At 39.9% G+C, this 19,538-nt stretch overlaps 2 protein-coding genes across 2 annotated transcripts in view; one reads left to right on the forward strand and one right to left on the reverse strand.

Annotated features, from left to right (window-relative positions):
- Nucleotides 1-19,538, reverse strand: part of LRRC38 (leucine rich repeat containing 38) — a 149,245-nt gene that overhangs the window by 16,169 nt on the left and 113,538 nt on the right. The window lies entirely within an intron of this gene.
- On the forward strand, nucleotides 10,785-17,960 carry LOC104141973 (arylacetamide deacetylase-like 4). The gene is made up of 4 exons (XM_009671647.2): nucleotides 10,785-11,055; nucleotides 12,924-13,140; nucleotides 16,294-16,357; nucleotides 16,709-17,960. The coding sequence occupies exons 1-4, from the start codon at nucleotides 10,873-10,875 to the stop codon at nucleotides 17,481-17,483; spliced, it is 1,239 nt and encodes a 412-aa protein (XP_009669942.1). The 5' UTR covers nucleotides 10,785-10,872; the 3' UTR covers nucleotides 17,484-17,960.

Below are 19,538 nucleotides of genomic sequence, written 5' to 3' on the forward strand. Positions count from 1 at the left end.
TTTAGTATCACCAGCAAACTTGCTGAGATGCACTCTGTCCCTTCCTCCAGGTCATTGATGAATACATTGAACAAGACTGGACCCAGAACTGACCCCTGGGGATCAGTATAAGATAATAAAATACTTTATATATAATACATAATAACATACTTATATTTAGTATAAGAGAAAATAAACCCTCTGAGAAATATGTGAATGACATTTAGTTACACTCACAACGTATATTCTCTTTGATGAGGAAAACAGAAGAAATTTTGTATGGCTCTTCCACGTGGCTTTTCTGAATTAATATGATTTGAATAAGCATAAACACAAAAAGCCTTCTACAATTTTTTCCTCATTTCTAGGACATATGCTGACCTATCAGTCAACACTGATTTATGACTGCTGAAAATTTTTCGTAAGGGCAACCTACCCACCAATTTCAAAGTTTACTTCCTCCATTGATATCAGTGGCAGTTTGCCCATAGAAGAGACAGAAGACTACATCGCTAACACTAGACTAGAGAAGAGGTCAGAATGAGACAAAAAAACAAAACCAAAAACTTGCCCTCACACCACACACACACACACACCGCCACCCATCAAACAAACAACACCCTGCTGACAACTTCAAATATCTCCTGAGTAATAAAGCCTAAACAAGACACTTTGAAGGTATTTCAGATCTTTTCTTTCATGGCTTGAGTGAAATAACCGATAACTTTGAATTTTTAGTACTCACAATAAAATCTCAGAGGAAATACTCCTTCTACAATGAAACCCTTTTCTTGTAGAAAATGTCTGATATGAGCATTTACACTGTTCAGCCAATGCTTCATGTTCATTTTGGGTACAGATAAAATTAAAATAAGTGAGCCTAAATTTCATTTCCGTTAGCACTCTGACGATCATCATCTCACTCTAAGGAAACATGATACAGATATATAAATGTTTATTATTCCCTCTATAAATATTTAGCATTCCCTGTAAAAGTACATTCTGGAGGAGAAACAGTTATATGCTTTGTAGTTTGCCATTAACATTAGTCGAAAAAATTCAAACGATCAAGTTTTGTTCCCTTTTGATATAGCTGTGCAGACAAATACCGCGCAAGGAACATTGTGTATACCACACGAAACAACGTAGTGACTTCAAGCAAATTAGAAACTGTTAACCAGGAGACGTGAGTATGCTTGAGGTGAAATTTACTCCAGAGTTTGCATCCTAAGGACAGTAAAGAGGCAGACTATGTCATGATGCTTTCCAACCAGTAATATAGTATGGCCAAGGCTGGTCCAACCCAGAGGTGTTAACCTTAAATAATCCGGACATGACCCACATTTGTGGAGCAGGCCTCTAGACCTTGGCCCAACGGCAGTATATCGCAAAGAAAAGGAGTCAGCGACGGATCAGAACGTTGCCAGGACCAAAAACTAGTGGAATGCTGTTTCGAAAGTTCAGCATAGCTGAAAGGCCTTGATACTGTTTGAACAATTACGTATTATAGAAAGATTAAAGAAAATAAAAAAGCAAGCACAACTGTGGTACGATCCTATCACCAGATGTTAGTACACAGTTGAGTTTTAAAGGCCACCAGAGTAACTTGGCAAACTTCTCTGTTCTCTAGGCACAGAGCATGAGAACTCGAAAGACGTTACAAAAGGGCAATCAGTATTTTAGATTCAAATATTTGTACTGAACCTCTTGTTACACCTTTACATACACTCAAGCTGTAGGCTTAATAATAGAGCATATTATTTTAAGCCATCACAATTTTAAAAACTTGCATTACCTGTCCTAAGTCAAGTCACAGTGGAGAATTACGTAAGTCTACAACTTCAATTCTTAAAGATAGCTTTGCTGTCTTTACATTAGCTCTTTGTACCAGGCTAGTTAAAAGTCAATATACAACAACAGGTATTTTGGAAAACAGGCAGACAATGAGAAAATCCTCCAAATTTATGAGCTTATTCTTCATTTATTATCTACAGTAGAACATTCAATGTCATTGTCTGCCTTTGATACCCGTTCTCTTCAGGACACCGGTACTGAAAAAAACCCAGCAGAATCCTGCCAACTATGGCTGCTTTTGTTCCTGTCAGTCCTCCTCCTCCTCCGATTGCCTGTCGCCCACAATGATTCACTGGGTTTTGTGACTCTCCTTTTGATAATGAAGAAACTGCTAAGCTGAGTTAGTATTTGGAATAATAATTTTCAAATGGATCTGGCCACAGCAAACTCATGCTGGTTGCAGTTTTGATATTTGGATTCAAAGAACTTATGATTTAATAAGAAAATATTTTGGTGTTGTAACCTGTCATGAAATCCCCGGAGGATGTTCTAGAGTAGCTTATTTATGCTCCATGTTGATGAAATGGAGTTTATCAATGCTGAGGAACAGAACTGCACAGCCACAAAGATATAGATATATCCAAGACCTCCATGCTTCAAAATGCTACATATCAAAAACCTTGTGTAGTAGAGTCATTATTTCAAAAATATACCTACTCTGAACTGGACAATGCACAAAGATGTGACTCTCCATCACTGAACGTTCAGGTGTAACGCTCATCATCATTTTTATTTGAAAGTTTTTGACACAGTGCAGCTTTTTAGTCCATAATTGTTTAGCGGTTATTTAACCTGGGAACCCTTTGGAAGGAGTATACTTTAAAGAAAGTACTTGAAGAAAGGAAAGGTTAACATAAAGACTCATAGGAGGCTAAAGGGAAGATGGCTTTCAGTCACAAGTAAGAGCAAAATGCATAAGCAGTGGCTACTAATTTGGGTGGGGAGATGGAGATGAAAAGGGAGGACGCTGAAAGATAGGTAGGAAGGCAGGCTGAGTGAAGGAGATAAATAAAGCAAATGCATAGCACCTTTAACAAAGAGTATCACAGAGCACTTAAGCTGTAATTTCTTAAAGTTTCTTACTGTCCCTGTACAGGAGATATTGGGTCCATGTCACAGACCAGATAAGGCATATAGCTATGAAGAGGTCTGAGATGCTTTTAGCCTTTGCTTATGTAAATGCAGAAACGTGAAGGGCAGAAAATTTCATACATGCTTTATCTGGTATCTTTGGAATACATTATGTTTTCATGTTTTCTTAGCTTTCTGACTTCCAGTTAGTCATTAAATCTGGCTACGCTTGACTGAATCAATGCATTAGTCATCATACCTGGCTACTTTACCATGCGATAGGTAATCCTTGTAGTATTTCCAGTATTACTCATTGCAGCTTCCTAAGAGTCAGCTGTTTCCTAACACAGTTTATCATCAGAAGTGAAATGTTTTGCAATATTTAAAGACATTACAACAAAACCAGTAGCACCTGACATTCACACAGCTCACTAGCGCTAATCACCTTGCCACTTCTGTCTGCTTTTATCAGGGTTTGGTTTGAAAGCTGTCTACCACTTAAACTGATAAACAAAACAAAAACAACCCACAAATGACGAAATACCAGCAAAGATCATATTTCCCTGAATAAGTATTGTTAAAATTCCTAACCTTCCCATAATTTTTAAGACCATTAGAAAAAAATGCTGAAAAATTAAGGAAGAAATGAATTACAGAGATGGCTACCTTTTTGCATAATTAGAAGCCCACGGATGAGAAAATTGGAAGAATTTACTCAACTATCTGTCAATTCTGTATTTACAAACCAATACATGAAACATATCAATCTCCAGCAACGCTAAATTCAGTGCAGAAAGTATCAGTTTTATGAGCTCTGAGTAGCTGACTGTTTTGTATAAATAAAGAAGAAAGAACTGCATGCCTGTCCATAAATACACATTACAGCATCAAACAACCCGCTGCGATAACTCTCTCCAGTTTAGTGGAATCTCTTGAATCTTCTTTATCTAACGCAAGTGCATTCTCACCTACAGACAGATAAAGGCTGTGGAAACTGGGTTTTTGCAGTGAGCTTGCTGATAGAATAAAAGATGTACTAAAACACACCAGCAGAGACCTACAGTTTGAAGAGGTACCAGTAGTAGCTTTTTATTCAAGGTAGATATTTACTGCCAGAAAGAGAGAGTTCCTTTCTCTTTGCAAAGATTTAAGGTACTCACCTCATGGACATATTGCAAAGCTGACTGAAATCGAGGAAAACATTTTTCAACAACAGAACAGCTCCAAATTAGTTAGAACCCCTCCCCACCACTCACTGTTACAAACACGGCATGCACTAATCAACACAATCAATGAGATAGTCACAGTGAACACAGATATTTCTGATTGTACATCTGCAGCTACAGGAATGGCTGACAAGTCTGGAAATATGTGAAGCATCTCTGAACGGGCATCAGGAAAAAAAGAAAGTAACATGCAGAAACAGGATTATTCAAATCATAGAAGCGTTTTGGAATATGAGGCACCAAATACCATGAAACAGGTGTGAATATTAGCACCCCTGGAAGGACTGAGTAGCTCCAAGCCCATCATATTTGCTTGATTTTGGAAAAACATAAAACTGTGGTGACAGGACAGGGAGGAGGAACTGAGGAGCTGACGTATCATACAGTTAAAACACAGTACAATATTAAGATAGCTTTCTAAAACATTACTTAATCAATCTTCCTGGAGCAACAGAAGGGCTATAACGTGTAACTGAATGATTCTACCTCTGTACAGACCGCCATGAGTAAACATCAGACTCTTACTGGACACAAGTGCTAGGGCAGAACATAAAAACAAAACCGTCTTTTTAAAAAACAAACACGGCCGCAGAGAAATACTCCCTCCGCTCTGTCAGATCAAAGTTTCAATACAGAGATGGCATCTGTGAAGTGTCTGGGGTTTAACTGAAAGGTGATTCATTACTGACTTACTGCATTCTGTGAAGAACAGACTCCTGCCAGCACGGTCTCAGCAACAGCTTATACAGCTACTTTAGGCCTATACGTCCTTTCTTCCTTCATGCCTTCATGAGAATGTTATCCTGGATGACATTATCAGTTAAGCGAAACCAATTAGTAGGGAAATTATTAGAAAATTGTCTGTCTTTCTAGCAAAATAAGAAAATGATATTGAGAGCTATTTGGTAGATTTCTAAAATGTAAAAAAAAAAAAAAAAAGAAAAAGAAAAAGAAAAAGGGAAAGAGCAGAAGAATTTGAAATGAATTTTTGGTTCAGAACCTACGTTCTGATATTGGTAAAAAGAAAAAAAAAAAACCTAAATGATGATACAATTCTGCTGCCTCACAGTCATTAAAAGCATGTAGAGAAGAAGTCTGAGGATACAGTTCTAATAGTAGTACAAGGAATATATATAGCAAACTTTAAATAATTTACTTAAATAGAAATTCTCTTGCACAGAGAAACAGAAAAAGGAAGGAAGGAAAGATCTGCAAGATTACCTACACAACATTTAAATACTTTTAACTGATGTGAGACTAGATTCTTTAAGACAAATGTAAACATTAAGTTATTTTCTTAGACATAATGGTTGCTAAGGTAGGAATTAATCTTACGTCCTTCAGATTCTTAAAAAGCAACCTGTGTTGATCCATGATCCAGAAACTCCAGAAGAGAACAGAATAATCCTCGAGGAGAGGATTATCTGTTTTTCCAAATGATAGATGGAGATGGACCAGCAAAATAAATTGCTCCGTTCCAATATGGCCTCGCAAGCTTTGTTTGAGAGCTCCACTTCCAAAAAGCTACTGAATTTTAGAAAAAGCTATAGAATTATTAATCATAATGTTATGATTATGAACCCCCGGAAGAAACGGCGAGTGATTGTTGTGGGTGACTCCCTGCTGCAGGGGACAGAGGCACCTATCTGCCGACCTGATCTCTTGTCCAGAGAGGTTTGCTGCCTGCCAGGGGCTCGGATAAGAGATGTCGTGGAAAGACTGCCAAGGCTTGTCCACGCATCGGACTACTACCCTCTGCTGATCTTCCATGTGGGTGCTAATGACACAAAAGGCAAATTGGAAACCATCAAACGGGACTTCAGAGCTCTGGGAACGGTGGTGAAGGGTCTGGGAGCCCAGGTTGTTTTCTCCTCAATCTTGCCTGTGAGGGGAAAGGACAGGAGGAGGAGTAGACGAGTTTTCCAAGTTAACAGCTGGCTGCGCCACTGGTGTTGGCAACAGGGCTTTGGTTTCTATGACCATGGGACCCTGTTTGAAGATCAACAGCTGATGGGGAGCGATGGGATCCACCTTACCAAGCGGGGCACGCGTGTCTTTGCCAACAGATTGGCCAGCCTGGTACGGAGGGCTTTAAACTAGGCAAGATGGGGGAAGGGGAGTGGTATAGTGGCAGGGGAGTCAGTAAAACACCGCTCAAGTCAGGATGCCTCCAGCGGGTGCATACAACCAGGGGAGACAGCATGGGACATGGCTATGGAGGATCCTCTTGCACCTCTCCCGGGAAGCCTGCGTGCTTGACTGGCTCTCTCAAATGCCTGTATAGCAATGCATGCAGCATGGGGAATAAGCAGGAAGAGTTAGAGATCTGTGTGCGGTCGCAGGGCCATGATCTCATTGCAGTGACAGAGACATGGTGGGATAGTTCACATGACTGGGATGCGGTCATGGATGGCTATGTGCTTTTTAGGAAAGACAGGCCAGGAAGGCGAGGTGGTGGAGTTGCTCTTTATGTGAGGGAGCAGCTAGAATGTATGGAGCTCTGCCTCGGGGTGGATGAAGAGCAAGTTGAGAGCCTATGGGTAAGGATTAAAGGGCAGGCTAACATGGGTGACACTGTTGTGGGGGTCTACTACAGGCCACCTGACCAGGAGGAAGTCGTCGATGAGGCCTTCTACAGACGGCTGGAAGTAGCCTCACGATCACAAGCCCTGGTTCTCATGGGAGACTTCAACCACCCTGACATCTGCTGGGAAGACAGCAAAGCTAGGCACAAATAGTCAAAGAGGTTCCTGCAAAGCATTGATGATAATTTCTTGACTCAGGTGGTGGAGACGCCAACGAGGAGAGGTGCAATGCTAGACCTTGTACTAACGAACAAAGAAGGTCTAGTTGGAGAGGTGAAGGTTGGGGGCAGCCTTGGCTGCAGTGACCATGAGATGGTGGAGTTCAGGATCCTACGAGGAGGGAGCAGGGCAATGAGTAGGATTGCAACGCTGGACTTCAGGAGAGCTGACTTTGGCCTCTTGAGGGACCTACTTAGGGGAATCTCCTGGGGTAGGGCCCTAGAAGGAAGAGGGGTCCAAGGAAGCTGGTTAATATTCAAGCGTCACTTCCTCCAGGCTCAAGAGCAGTGCATCCCTCTGAGGAAGAAGTCGAGCAAAGCGGGCAGGAGACCTGCATGGATGAGCAAGGAACTCCTGACAAAACTCCCACAGAAGAAGGAAGTGTACAGAATGTGGAAAAGGGGACAGGCCACTTGGGAGGAATACAGGGACATTGTCAGAGCGTGCAGGGATGTGACAAGGAAGGCTAAGGCCCAGTTGGAATTAAATCTGGCAAGGGATGTCAAGGACAACAAGAAGGCCTTCTTCAAATACATCAATAGCAAAAGGAAGACTAGGGAAAACGTGGGCCCGCTGCTGAATGGGTCATCACTAAGCATCTGGAGGACAAGAAGGTGATCAGGAGTAGTCAGCATGGATTCACCAAAGGGAAATCATGCTTGACCAATCTGATAGCCTTCTATGACGGAATGACTGGCTGGGTAGATGAGGGCAGAGCAGTGGATGTTGTCTACCTGGACTTCAGCAAGGCTTTTGACACTGTCTCCCATCACATCCTCCTAGGTAAGCTCAGGAAGTGTGGGCTAGATGAGTGGACAGTGAGGTGGCTTGAGAACTGGCTGGATGGCCGAGCTCAGAGGGTTGTGGTGAATGGCGCAGAGTCAAGTTGGAGGCCTGTGGCTAGTGGTGTCCCCGAGGGGTCAGTCCTGGGTCCAGTCTTGTTCAATGTATTCATCAATGACCTGGAGGAAGGGACAGAGTGCATCTCAGCAAGTTTGCTGGTGATACTAAACTGGGGGGAGAGGCTAACACACCAGAAGACTGTGCTGCCCTTCAGAGGGACCTGGACAGGCTGGAGAGGTGGGCGGAGAGGAACCTCCTGAAGTTCAACAAAGGCAAGTGCAAGGTCCTGCACCTAGGCAGGAACAATCCCATGCAGCAGGACAGGCTGGGGGTTGACCTGCTGGAAAGCAGCTCTGCAGAGAAGGACCTGGGAGTGCTGGTGGACAACAAGTTAACCATGAGCCAGCAGTGTGCCTTTGTGGCCAAGAAGGCCAATGGTATGCTGGGCATGCTACCCATTAGGCAGTGTTGCCAGCAGGTCGAGGGAGGTGATCCTGGCCCTTTCCTCAGCCCTGGGGAGGCCTCACCTGGAGTACTGTGTCCAGTTCTGGGCTCCCCACTACAAGAGAGACATGGCACTCCTGGAGAGAGTCCAGCGGAGGGCTACCAAGATGATTAGGGGACTGAAACACCTCTCCTAGGAAGAAAGACTGCAAGAGCTGGGCCTGTTCAGCCTGGAGAAGAGAAGATTGAGAGGGGATCTCATCAACGTGTACAAGTATCTGAAGGGGGAGTGTCAAGAGGATGAGGCCAGCCTCTTCTCCGTGGTGCCCAGCGACAGGACAAGAGGCAACGGGCATAAACTGAAACATGCAAAGTTCCATCTGAACCTGAGAAAAAACTTCTTCACTGTGAGGGTGACAGAGCATTGGAACAGGTTGCCCAGAGAGGTAGTGGAGTCTCCTTCGCTGAAGATATTCAAAACCCGTCTGGATGTGATCCTGGGCAATATGCTCCAAACATAATTTTATTTAATTATGTTGTTATGTTATTTTATTATTACTGGCTGTTTTTAAAAGTTTTGTTTACTGTCCTCCAAGTAATAAGTGCTTTAAGTAGTTCAGTACTCTTTTTGATTACAGCGTCTTCTGAAACTACAGAATATTCCTTCTCTGAGGATTCAAGAATAAAAAATGGGCAAAACCACCTGAAAACCATATTCAAGACCAATCTCTATGTTTTAATTTATTTCAGGATATTTTGTTTGATGGCACAGACACCAGAGAGAAGCACTTAGTAAGAACTGCACTGGTCTACTGTTCTGCTGGCATTACATGGCCAAACAAATAGCCAATAAAAAAAACCAGGCTGCACTATAATGTCACACTATATACAAAGCTATTCACGAGAACTAATTACCTAAAACAATAGGATAACAACACACTGCTGCATTACAGAAAAAGCCTTAGCTATAGAAGTTGCTAAGTTTAGGCCAGAACGACCACTGACCATGGATATCTGGATATGGTTTCAAGAGTCTACAACCTGACACTCAGAAGACTAGCTGTATCGCTAGATTCATGATCCATGCTAGGGAAACAAGGCTTAGTAGTAAAGAGTAAAGAATGGTTGGAGCGGGGAGATTGTAGGGGGAAAAAAAAAAAAAAAGAAAAACAAAATGCAAGCTCCCTCCCTTTGTCTTTCTTCTCTGTTCCCTCACCATTTTGATACTATAAAAGGAAAACAAAGGAAACTGAGAAAATATGAAAAACAAAACATTATTTTCAAACCCAGAAGTATTTTTCATAAGAACAAAATTAAAAAAAAAAAACACAAAACCTTTCACACTGTGGAAATATTTATATTTATTACGGTATCATGTAAAAGTTCTAAAACAACCTCAGCAAAGGAAAAGCCCCTACTGTGAACAGCTGTGGGTTTGCCTGTTTCACAAGCATTGGTGCAGATTTACATTGCTTTATCCCACATATTCTTATCTCCACAAGCTGAAATTGTGCAAGTCAGCTGCCATGATTATTTTGTTTTCAATACCGACCTAATGAAGCTAAGGACTAACTCAGTTTTCGGGCTGGAGTTTTATTCTGAAAGCCAGTATAGGAAATAAAGTTTAGGAACCATAACTTTAAAATTGTGTGGAAAATGAAATTCTGATAAGAAGCATACAAAAGAAAATAATTATTAACAGCTGTCACCAATGTTAATCATCTCCCACTAATACATATGCACTCCTAACTCCTCCAAATTAAATCATAAAAAGGATTATGATGAATATAAAATTCTCAAGGTTTAATCAGTGAACAGCTTTCACCAGAAACAATAGTGGCTTGAATCTAGAAAGACACCACCATGCATCTGGCGAGGTTTCGATATAAGTTAAGACTGCACTGCCTAGTACGGATTTTACAGCGACTCTCTGTACTCCCAGTGCGGTATAAAGCACGGTATCTATGCAGAAAATCTCTTTCTTATCTAATGCAATGTAGACATATATCACATGAAATAACCGATCAAATTCTGCTTTTGGCAGAAGCATATCCCAAGTTATACACTAAGCAACTGTGCTCTTATTTAAGCCAAAGTTACAACATGAATCTGGGCGTTCCGCAGTGAAACAAAGTTTATCAAAAAGTGAGGCTTTGAATCGTTTTATTCTCGAGAAACGTATACCTTCATTATAGTTGCAAGCAGCCCCGTAGCTCTAAATTTTATCTCCACGACAGGAATGCCCATCCATAAGAAGTTAATAATAAATCAGACATAGACAATCGAGAGATTCAAAGGGCCCCTCTGAACATTCATTTCTCATTGTTAGTGAAGAATTCACTATATTAATCACATCTATATACACTGATCCTCACTTTTTGGAAATGGTAAATGCTCCCCCTTGCTTTATTTTTTTTGGTATAAGGAAGCCTTGCCAACAGGACCATTAGCAAAGGAAAAGGGTGGAGAAAATTAGAGTATTGCAACATTATGATCTTTTTATCTCTGCTTATGAAGGGAGTGTTTAGACACCTCAGAGACACTGGAGAAACACGGCCTGAGAGAACATAGGGGTTTTTTTGTTTTGGAGGGGGGGGGTGTTTGTTTTTGTTTTTTTAAAAAAAAGAGTTCACCACTTCCATCGAAGTGAAATGGCACTTGTTTATACACCTTTAGCAGTAATAGCAATAGTTTTCTTTTCTCCTGTTATATTACCAGTACTGTTTTTGGGGGGGTTATGTTATGACTTTCTCAAATCAGAACTGCCACCTGGGATTGATCAGCCCCTAAAGCTTCGTTTCTTCCATTCATTGCTGATAACAACCATGGTTGCGGTAAGTCATCTTTGTTAAAATTGGGGATTTCATTTTTATTTTGGTAGGATATTTGGGAGCTGGGGGGTAATGGCCTAAGAAAAAAGGAAAAGAAGAAATATTCACTCGTCTGAAGCCTGTAAGCATTGTTACATGAATCAAATCATGTTAAATTAATTCATAAGACTAAGGATATGACCGATCTTAAAAGCTTATTCAGATTTTTCAGTTCAACTGTCAATCTGCAGCCACTTTACATCTGGAAAAACAGTTTCACATGAAAAATTTTTTAAAATATTATACAGTACCTACTGAATTGGACATACATATAAAAAGCCTATCTATTCAGACGAAAGCCTGCATAATTCCTGTTTACATTTGCTTTGTGCTATATTTATTATCCATACTCGTATGTAGATATTCATAGATTTATAGGCAAAATGCATTAAGCACAATAAAATGAAGAAATAGAAATGGATAGGAATTCTTTGGACTTTCTCCATGTGTAGCTTCTTCAGTAAGTATGATACAGGAGTATTTATCAATAACATCATTAGGTGTGTCTCATTATTTCAAAATGCATGTGCACGTGTGTATTTACTCACACGACTGTGAATCTAACCTAATTCCAATATACCCATTCCCATTGACTACGTTATATGGAGGCAAAGTTTACAGATCTTTCAAGTGGAAAATTGAAATGAATCATTCTGGAAAATAGTCAAAATTCGATATTTTCCACAGTTCTGTTTTTTTTTTTTCTCTTCTACAGTGTTTTTTTTCTTTTTCTACGGTTTTGCAGACCAAGATAATAACTGGAACCTACTCCTTTTCACAACCAGTTTTGAGGTTGACATGTCATTTCCTGAATGTAAATGTTACAGAAGTAAAAAACCATCACATTGGAATTTGTTCCTTCTACCTCCAAAGTTATGTGACGTTGTCAGTGTCATAGAAACTCAATATAGATTTTCAGAGGGGAAAATATTTAATATAAAACAAGCTCTTCGTGAGCGAGTTAAACCATCTTCTAGATCTATGTATGTTAGTCTTAAAATCTGACTTTGCTCAGGCTAAACGTGGCCACTGAATCCTGTCAAAGTGTAGACACCTTCCCTTAGCAACAGCACAGTATTTTGATATTGGACTTTTAAATATTTGATTTTAAAGTTAAGATACTATGAGACAGCTTGGATACAGTAAGTCTTTTCTTCCCCATCAAAACTCAAGAAATTCTTCCGACGTCAACTACATTTTCTTTGTACTTTTTAATGCAAAACATATTATATATTTAATACAGGAAATACTAGAAAACCTCTTCTGAAATGTTGTCCTATTTTCCTCATATTTGTAAGAAATAGAAGCAACTAGTGCGATACGGTTGCTGTTTGTATTACCGATCATGCTGCAGGCAAGAGCCTACCACTCCCCAAATCTTTTGCAAAAAAAAAAAAAAAAAAAAAAAAGAGAGAGCCTACTTTAAAATTAGTGTTTTAATCTGTTTCTTCATCCTTACACCCATAGCTACCTCCTATTTATTTCTAAATCAAAGATTATTTTTCTATTTCCCCCCATATTTTCAGCTCAAATACATTAGTGATTATTTTTTATATTCACCAAAAGAAACACTCAAAAAATGAATACTGAGCAAGAGGACAGCTGCCTATGCAGAATGGGATTGCCAAAAGGCTGCAGATTAAACAGTCTTCAGTGACTTTCAAATAAAAACAGTTTAATGATTTCTCAATAGTCACCATAACTCACTGAATTACTGTCTCCACTCTCTTCCAAAATACAAAGCAGTAAAACAAACCCAGGGTTTTTTGGTAAGCTATAGAGAGTTGGAATCTTTTAAACTATTCATTTCTTGACTTCCTTCTTTTTAACAGGGAACGATTTTGCAGAAACTAGGAATCTGCAGTGACTTGAGCTTACTGCGATTTGTGTTAGACGGAATACCACCATGGAGAGATTCAAAACTCCTTATCAAAGATCTCAAAGTAGATGAGGTACCTTTGAGGATTTATCAGCCGAAACGGCCACCTACTGCAAAAAGAAGAGGAATACTGTATTTCCATGGAGGCGCTGGCACATTTGGGAGCATTAGTAAGATATCAGAAAGTTTAATCATTTTAAAACCAAATCCAAACCTTTAAATTTTTACCAGAAATATGTCAGCCAATTTCTCATCTGTCCTTCCTAGTGACAATAGTCACTGCAATATTAATAGCAACTGCAAAGCACCTTACCGAGTTAATAGGCTCTTGCCCAGTTAAGCATATTCATATAACGAATATAAGGAAAAACTTCTTTACTATAAGGGTAAACACTGGAACAGGTTGCCCTGAGAGCTTGTGAATATCCAACCTTGGAGATATTCAAAACCAGACTGGACACAGTCCTGGGCAAGCTGCTCTAGCTGACCCTGCCTGACCCAGAGCTTGGACTAGATGATCTTCAGAGGTAGCCTCCAACCTCATCTACCGTGATTTCTCCTTTCTTTGGGCTCAGTTTGGTTAAATCAGCTGTCAGCTAACAGTGGAGGGACTCTACTCCTCCTCCTGTTGAAACTGTTCACAGAAGTCAGTTTGCTGGGCAGAGAGAGCGCTCGTTAAAAAGACGAACGAAAACCCCCCAAACAAACAAACAAACCAAAAAACCTAACTCATGAGACTAATGTTTAGGTTATTCAGATCCGAGAGGGAAGTTCTGCTCACAGAACGTTCTTGTATTTTAACTAACAGCTTTCTGAAAATGAGATATGGCAACAGTCCTGCAGTAAGGATTGAAGCCTTATGTCTCTTCTGTCCTTCCTCTGTGCTCCTACATCTTTTCTGGAGATGTAACTTTAAAACAAGGTCCATGAAACAGTTTAAAGAATATGAAAAAAAAACCACCCATATAATCCCATGCCTGCAAGCAGGCAATCAAAATGAAGGAAAACACAATAAATGCACATTAAAAGTGGAATCAATTTGGGGGTGTTTGACTCTTGTGGCACCAACGCACAAAATGCTGTATTCCTTCCTCCCCCTCTCCCCTCCCAAGAAGAGGGGCAACCCTTTGTCTCAGTTGCTGCCTGCCCAGGCTCCTAAATGCTTTGAATATCCTTAGCAACCAAGTCTCTGTATACTTTTTTCCCCCCCCCCCCTTTGGAAGTCAAGGCACCTGCCGTGGAAATCAATAAACAGCAAAGTTTGTGGGTTTTGAATCCTTTACTGCTTCAAAGGATAAGTGTCCACTGGCACTATGTTAAAGAGACTTCAGTTATGTGTAAATGAGGTGGTGAGACTACCTGGCTCAGTTCAGCACCGTGCAGAGACAGTTAGCTCTGGTCCCGTTCTGTAACTTCTCATAACTTAGATCTTACTCTGCACCATGACAAAAATAGTTTACCTGTTTTACTGAAGAGCATGTTAGTCTGAGTGGAGAGCCAGGCTGACACCAGCTGTGATGTTTGTGGTTCTAGAGCTAGTTTGGTTAGAGCCAGCTTCCCTCTCTCTGGATCTGCATACTGCAATGTAAATTTACCCGGAACTTCAGATGTGTAAGAAACCATGCCTACACGTAGATGCGGGGTTAACGGGTGGCAATGAGGACTCAATTCAAGTTATAAGCCTTTACGATCGGAATGAAAGGGCAATTCCTTTTACCATGAGGGGGAGAAAAAAAAAGAAAAACAAAGTTGCATAGTTGTTGTTCATATCGTAATTGTTGTACAATCAGCACATTCAGGGAGCCTGACCACATACTGTAGTATGTTACCTTTTGCTTGAATTCTCCTTGGTGCCTGATAACAAGGTAGCAGCTAACATAATGACAAGTTTTTAAAAAAGGATTTGTGAAAACTACAGACTGGTAAACCCGAAGGCAGGCAAAGCAGACAAATTAGCAGAAGCTACAATAAAAAACAGCACTGGTGAACATGTAGCTAAATACAGTTTACTGCTTAAAATCCATATAACATATATAAAGGAAAGTAATGCTTCACAAATCAATTTAAGTTTTTTAAAGGAGCCAACAAATATGAATAAAGGAGACCAAGCTGACATAGCCTACTGTGATTTCCAAAAGAGCCTCTTCAAGAGGCTACACACCCATGACACAAGAGGGCAGGTCTTTCATTTGGATAAAAACTGATTAAGAGATTGGGACTAGTGCTATTCAATATATTTATCAAAAGAAAAGAAGGTGAAAGGTGAGATGACAGTAAGCCCTTCAGGGTAGTAAAAGGCCGATTGGAAAAACTGCAGGAGGCCTTTACGATATCAAAGGATTAGACACTAAAACGATAGGTGAAATGGAGTGTAAAAAAGTGAAACTGTTGGACAAAACATCCTAACTTTTCAAACAAAACTATGGACTCTGAACTGACTACAACTGTGGAAGAAGCAGGTCTTGGGGTTATGGCAGAAAGTTTCACAAAAAACGTTGACTCAGTGAAGAGTAACAGTCGAAAAAGCATATGAAGTGTTAGGAACTATTATTAAGAAAGGAAGACAGGACAAAATAGGAAACTTCCTTTATGCCACTGTAATATATCTACGGGCACCTAAATGTTGTATACTGCTTGCAGTTCTAATTCCCTTATGTTAAAAAGGGCACAGCAGTACTTGAAAAGACTCGGAGAGGGGCTGCGTGGATGATAAAAGTGCTTCCATATTGAGAGCAAGTGATTAGACTAAGACTCTTCAGGCTCAAGAAGATGAGTAAAGGGAGATACGATAGAGGTCAACAAAATCATGAGAGGCCAGAGAAGAGGGAATGATTATTCACTACCTTTTACAGTACAAGAACTAACGCCATCAGTGGTTCTCTACTCCTTTGTAAGCAAGTTATTGACCAATTGATCATTAAATAAAAAGACACTGTTTCTGTCTCAAGGAGCCCCCTGGGCCGCAACTTTCTGTAACCTTCTATACGAAGTACCGCTATATGCTCGTCCTCAGTTTACACTTCTCCTTGGACACCTTCTGTTGACAGGTAGCAGAGATACCAGCCTAGGTAGACTTTTGTTTTTTCCTAGTATTATCATTTTTATGGGCTCATATTATGCGCTGAAATCAGCCATTGACCAATATACAGAAAATATATTAACGTGTAAAGACTGCATTGCATAGGAGAAGAAACTCATCAGTCTCAGACTGCAGTGGCTTCCATAGAGCATACGGTCAACAACTCCTTAATAAGAAATATAAATTTTCATTTCTAAGGATATTTGCTTTTTAAAACATCATTTCTGATAAACTTTATCTTCAGGAGCTTTTGAAAGAATATGCCGCTACATTGCCAGAGAATGCAACTCAGTGGTTGTGTCTGTTGGGTAAGTGCTACTTTTATGCAGAAATGTATGTAGTATTACAGTTCACAGTTGAAACATTTCTGACATATATGCTGAACGTCTTTACTATTTTAGATCATATTCTCTATTTCTGGCTTTAGTTTTTTGTTTAATTTAGAAGTGTGCTTATAGGCAAAGTATTCTAAAATACCTCTGTACTATTAGTTTGTCCTTCCGATCTACATGGGGTTAAAAAACCAGATTAATTAAAATATTCACTTTAAGATTTAGAAAAATCGGCCTATGTAACTACCATACCAATTGAACATAAACAGTGCAAGTTACATTTTTACAGTTACTCTGAAAATAAGTACAATGTCCTTGACATTTCAGTTATCGTTTGGCTCCTGAACACGCATATCCAGGGCAGTATTTTGATTGTCTCAATGCTACCTTATACTTTATGAGGAATTTCGAAGAGTATCATGTGGATCCTACCCTCATCATCATTAGTGGTGACAGCTGTGGAGCTAATTTTGCTACAGTTATTTGCCAAATACTAGTGAATAAAAGAGATCTTCCAAAAGTTCGTGCTCAGGTCTTACTTTATCCAGGACTCCAGGGGCTAGATTTTCATTTGCCTTCGTATCAGCAGAATGCTTCAGTGCCCATTTTGTCTCGGAATCTAGTCATCTACTTTTGTTTTCGCTATCTTAACAAAAAGCCATCATTTTTGGAAGATATCCTACAGAACTGCCATGTTCCTGAGAGTATGAAACTGAAGTTTAAGAAATGGGTAAGCGCAGATAATATTCCTGATGAATTTAAGATCAGAGGCTACAAACCACAGACATCCACTTCATATAAACCTGAAGTTCATGAAGCCATCAAAGAACTGCTAGCAATAACATTTTCCCCGCTTCTGGCTGAAGACTCTGTTATCTGCCAGCTCCCTGAATCTTACATTGTGACCTGCGAATTTGACGTGCTCAGGGATGACGGACTGTTATACAAGAAGCGACTAGAGGACAACGGTGTCCAAGTAACCTGGTATCATTCTGAGAGAGGTTTCCATGGAATTTTAGCCTTTTTTGGCTATGGGATTTTTTCATTTTTATCTGGAAAAAGGATAATGGACAATATTGTGAATTATATAAACAGGTTATAAAAATATATTTAAAAAAAAGACGCAAGTCTTACAGGATTCTTGGCAAATTTACACTTGGCAAAGAAAGTAAGCACTTCTGATTTAGGTTTTGGATTTTAACTGCATGAGGAAGTGCATTTCATACCTTCTGATCTCTCTTTCTGCAATGACTCTCAAACAAACACTAACTTTATTTAAAGCATCTCCATCCTAGAAAACGGTATTATAAGAACACATCAATAACATGTAGAAGCAAAAGGAAAGCACCTATGCTCACGTTCTTTCACCTCTAGCAGTTCTGACAGCCTTTGCATCACTGTTGCACATTCAAGGCAAGCAACAAGAACATCTCTTCCTGAAGCTTCCTCCACTGCCCAGAAATGTGGAAGACAACAATGGGGGACTACTTTGGCCCTTGTAAGATTATATGCGATATCTAGGGTAACAGACAGAGGATAATGTTTTAGGTTATGTGATGTCTCATTTTCCAGGGTTAATTTCCACAAAGATAATACTTTTCTGGAAATACAGGTTTCTGCCTGGAATAAAAGTTCTAAATTGGAACTACTGTGGGTTTGATTTTATTTGGAAACCGAGAAGTTATGGTTTTTTTGGAACCTGATTCGTAGACAGGAATCCCTAAACTTCAGTGAGTGCGCACACGTTAGGGGAGCGCAGAGGCGAGAAGTCTTTTCTTTTTTGTACCTTTTCTTTCTCTTTCAAGATTATCTTATGCTCTTATCTTATGCTATGTTTATTAAAAATATTCTGAAGCTCTCACATGTAAGCAGGCAGAGAAGCACATTATATTATCCTATTAAGAAGTTGCAATGCATTGGCACTTATGCAACTTACTATATAATAATAATAGAAAAACCTAACACTGCAAAAATTTCTGTTATAAGATGAAGTAAAATTTGCTAAACACACAGATTCACAGAATGGTTGAGGTTGGAAGGGACCTCCGGGGATCATCTAGTCCCACCCCCCTGCTCAAGCAGGGTCCTCTACAGCATATTTCCCAGGATCGCATCCAGACGGGTTTTGAAGGTCTCCAGCGAAGGAGACTCCACTACCTCTCTGGGCAACCTGTGCCAGTGCTCACTCACCCTCACAGTCAAGGAGTTTTTCCTCCTGTTCAGATGGAACTTCCTGTGGTTCAGTTTCTGCCCGTTGCCTCTTGTCCTGTTGCTGGGCACCACGGAGAAGAGTCTGGCCCCATCCTCTCGACACCCCCCCGATCAATACTTGTACACATTGATCAGACCGCCTCTCAGTCTTCTCTTCTCCAGGCTAAAGAGGCCCAGCTCGCTAAGCCTTTCTGCAGAGGAGAGAGGCTCCAGTCCCCTAATCGCCTTTGTAGCCCTCACACACTCGCTGTGAAACTTCAATTTTACAAGTTTTCTAACTAAAAGGACACGATATTTTCCCCACTACTTAAACTAAAAATAAGAAGTATTATTTTGTAACATGTTTAGTTAATAAAGTTAGATTTTTACCTCTTTCATTTCCCTGGGTAGTTGCAGTTTCAACAATGTTGTGACATCCTAATCGTTTGAAGAAATTCAGACTCAGATTCACAATTTTCTCACACATCATTTAAACTACAGCAGCTCTACACTAGCACAACCCTATTCTACAGCAAATACAAGATAAAGCAATTTCATTTGAAACTCCTTAGTAGCTGACTACCCTAGGTTATTCTATACTGTATCTGTTGATCATCACAGGAAAAGCACTGAGAGTTACTGAAGCCTACCTGATATGAAGTAACCTGATAGTTAATCTAAACCCAGCCTCCTGTGTTGCTTCTTCAATATCTTCTGCTTGCTTTGCCTAGCCCATTCAAAGTTAAAAGTCTGGTCACTGATCTTTCCAGTGATCAACTGAACTCTACAATTCATACTTTCAATTCACATTTTGTCAACTTAATTATTAACTATTCATTCAAATAAATATAGTTAGTAGGTAGGTATTGTGATGACCAGCTCCTTGCTCAAGGAAAGAAATTAATTGGAGTAACAAAAAAAAAAAAAAAAGAGAAACTAAGTCATAAACATTTCTGGAAACTAAGAG

Source organism: Struthio camelus, chromosome 21, assembly GCF_040807025.1.
Source record: "Struthio camelus isolate bStrCam1 chromosome 21, bStrCam1.hap1, whole genome shotgun sequence".
Taxonomy (NCBI): Eukaryota; Metazoa; Chordata; class Aves; order Struthioniformes; family Struthionidae; genus Struthio; species Struthio camelus.

Bases quoted from the DNA above. Each gene is read 5' to 3' on its own strand.
- LOC104141973 (XM_009671647.2), top strand. From the start codon at position 10,873: ATGGCACTTGTTTATACACCTTTAGCAGTAATAGCAATAGTTTTCTTT. The intron at 11,056-12,923 runs GTAAGTCATCTT...TCTTTTTAACAG, and splicing joins TGATAACAACCATGGTTGCG to GGAACGATTTTGCAGAAACT. The intron at 16,358-16,708 runs GTAAGTGCTACT...TTGACATTTCAG, and splicing joins TCAGTGGTTGTGTCTGTTGG to TTATCGTTTGGCTCCTGAAC.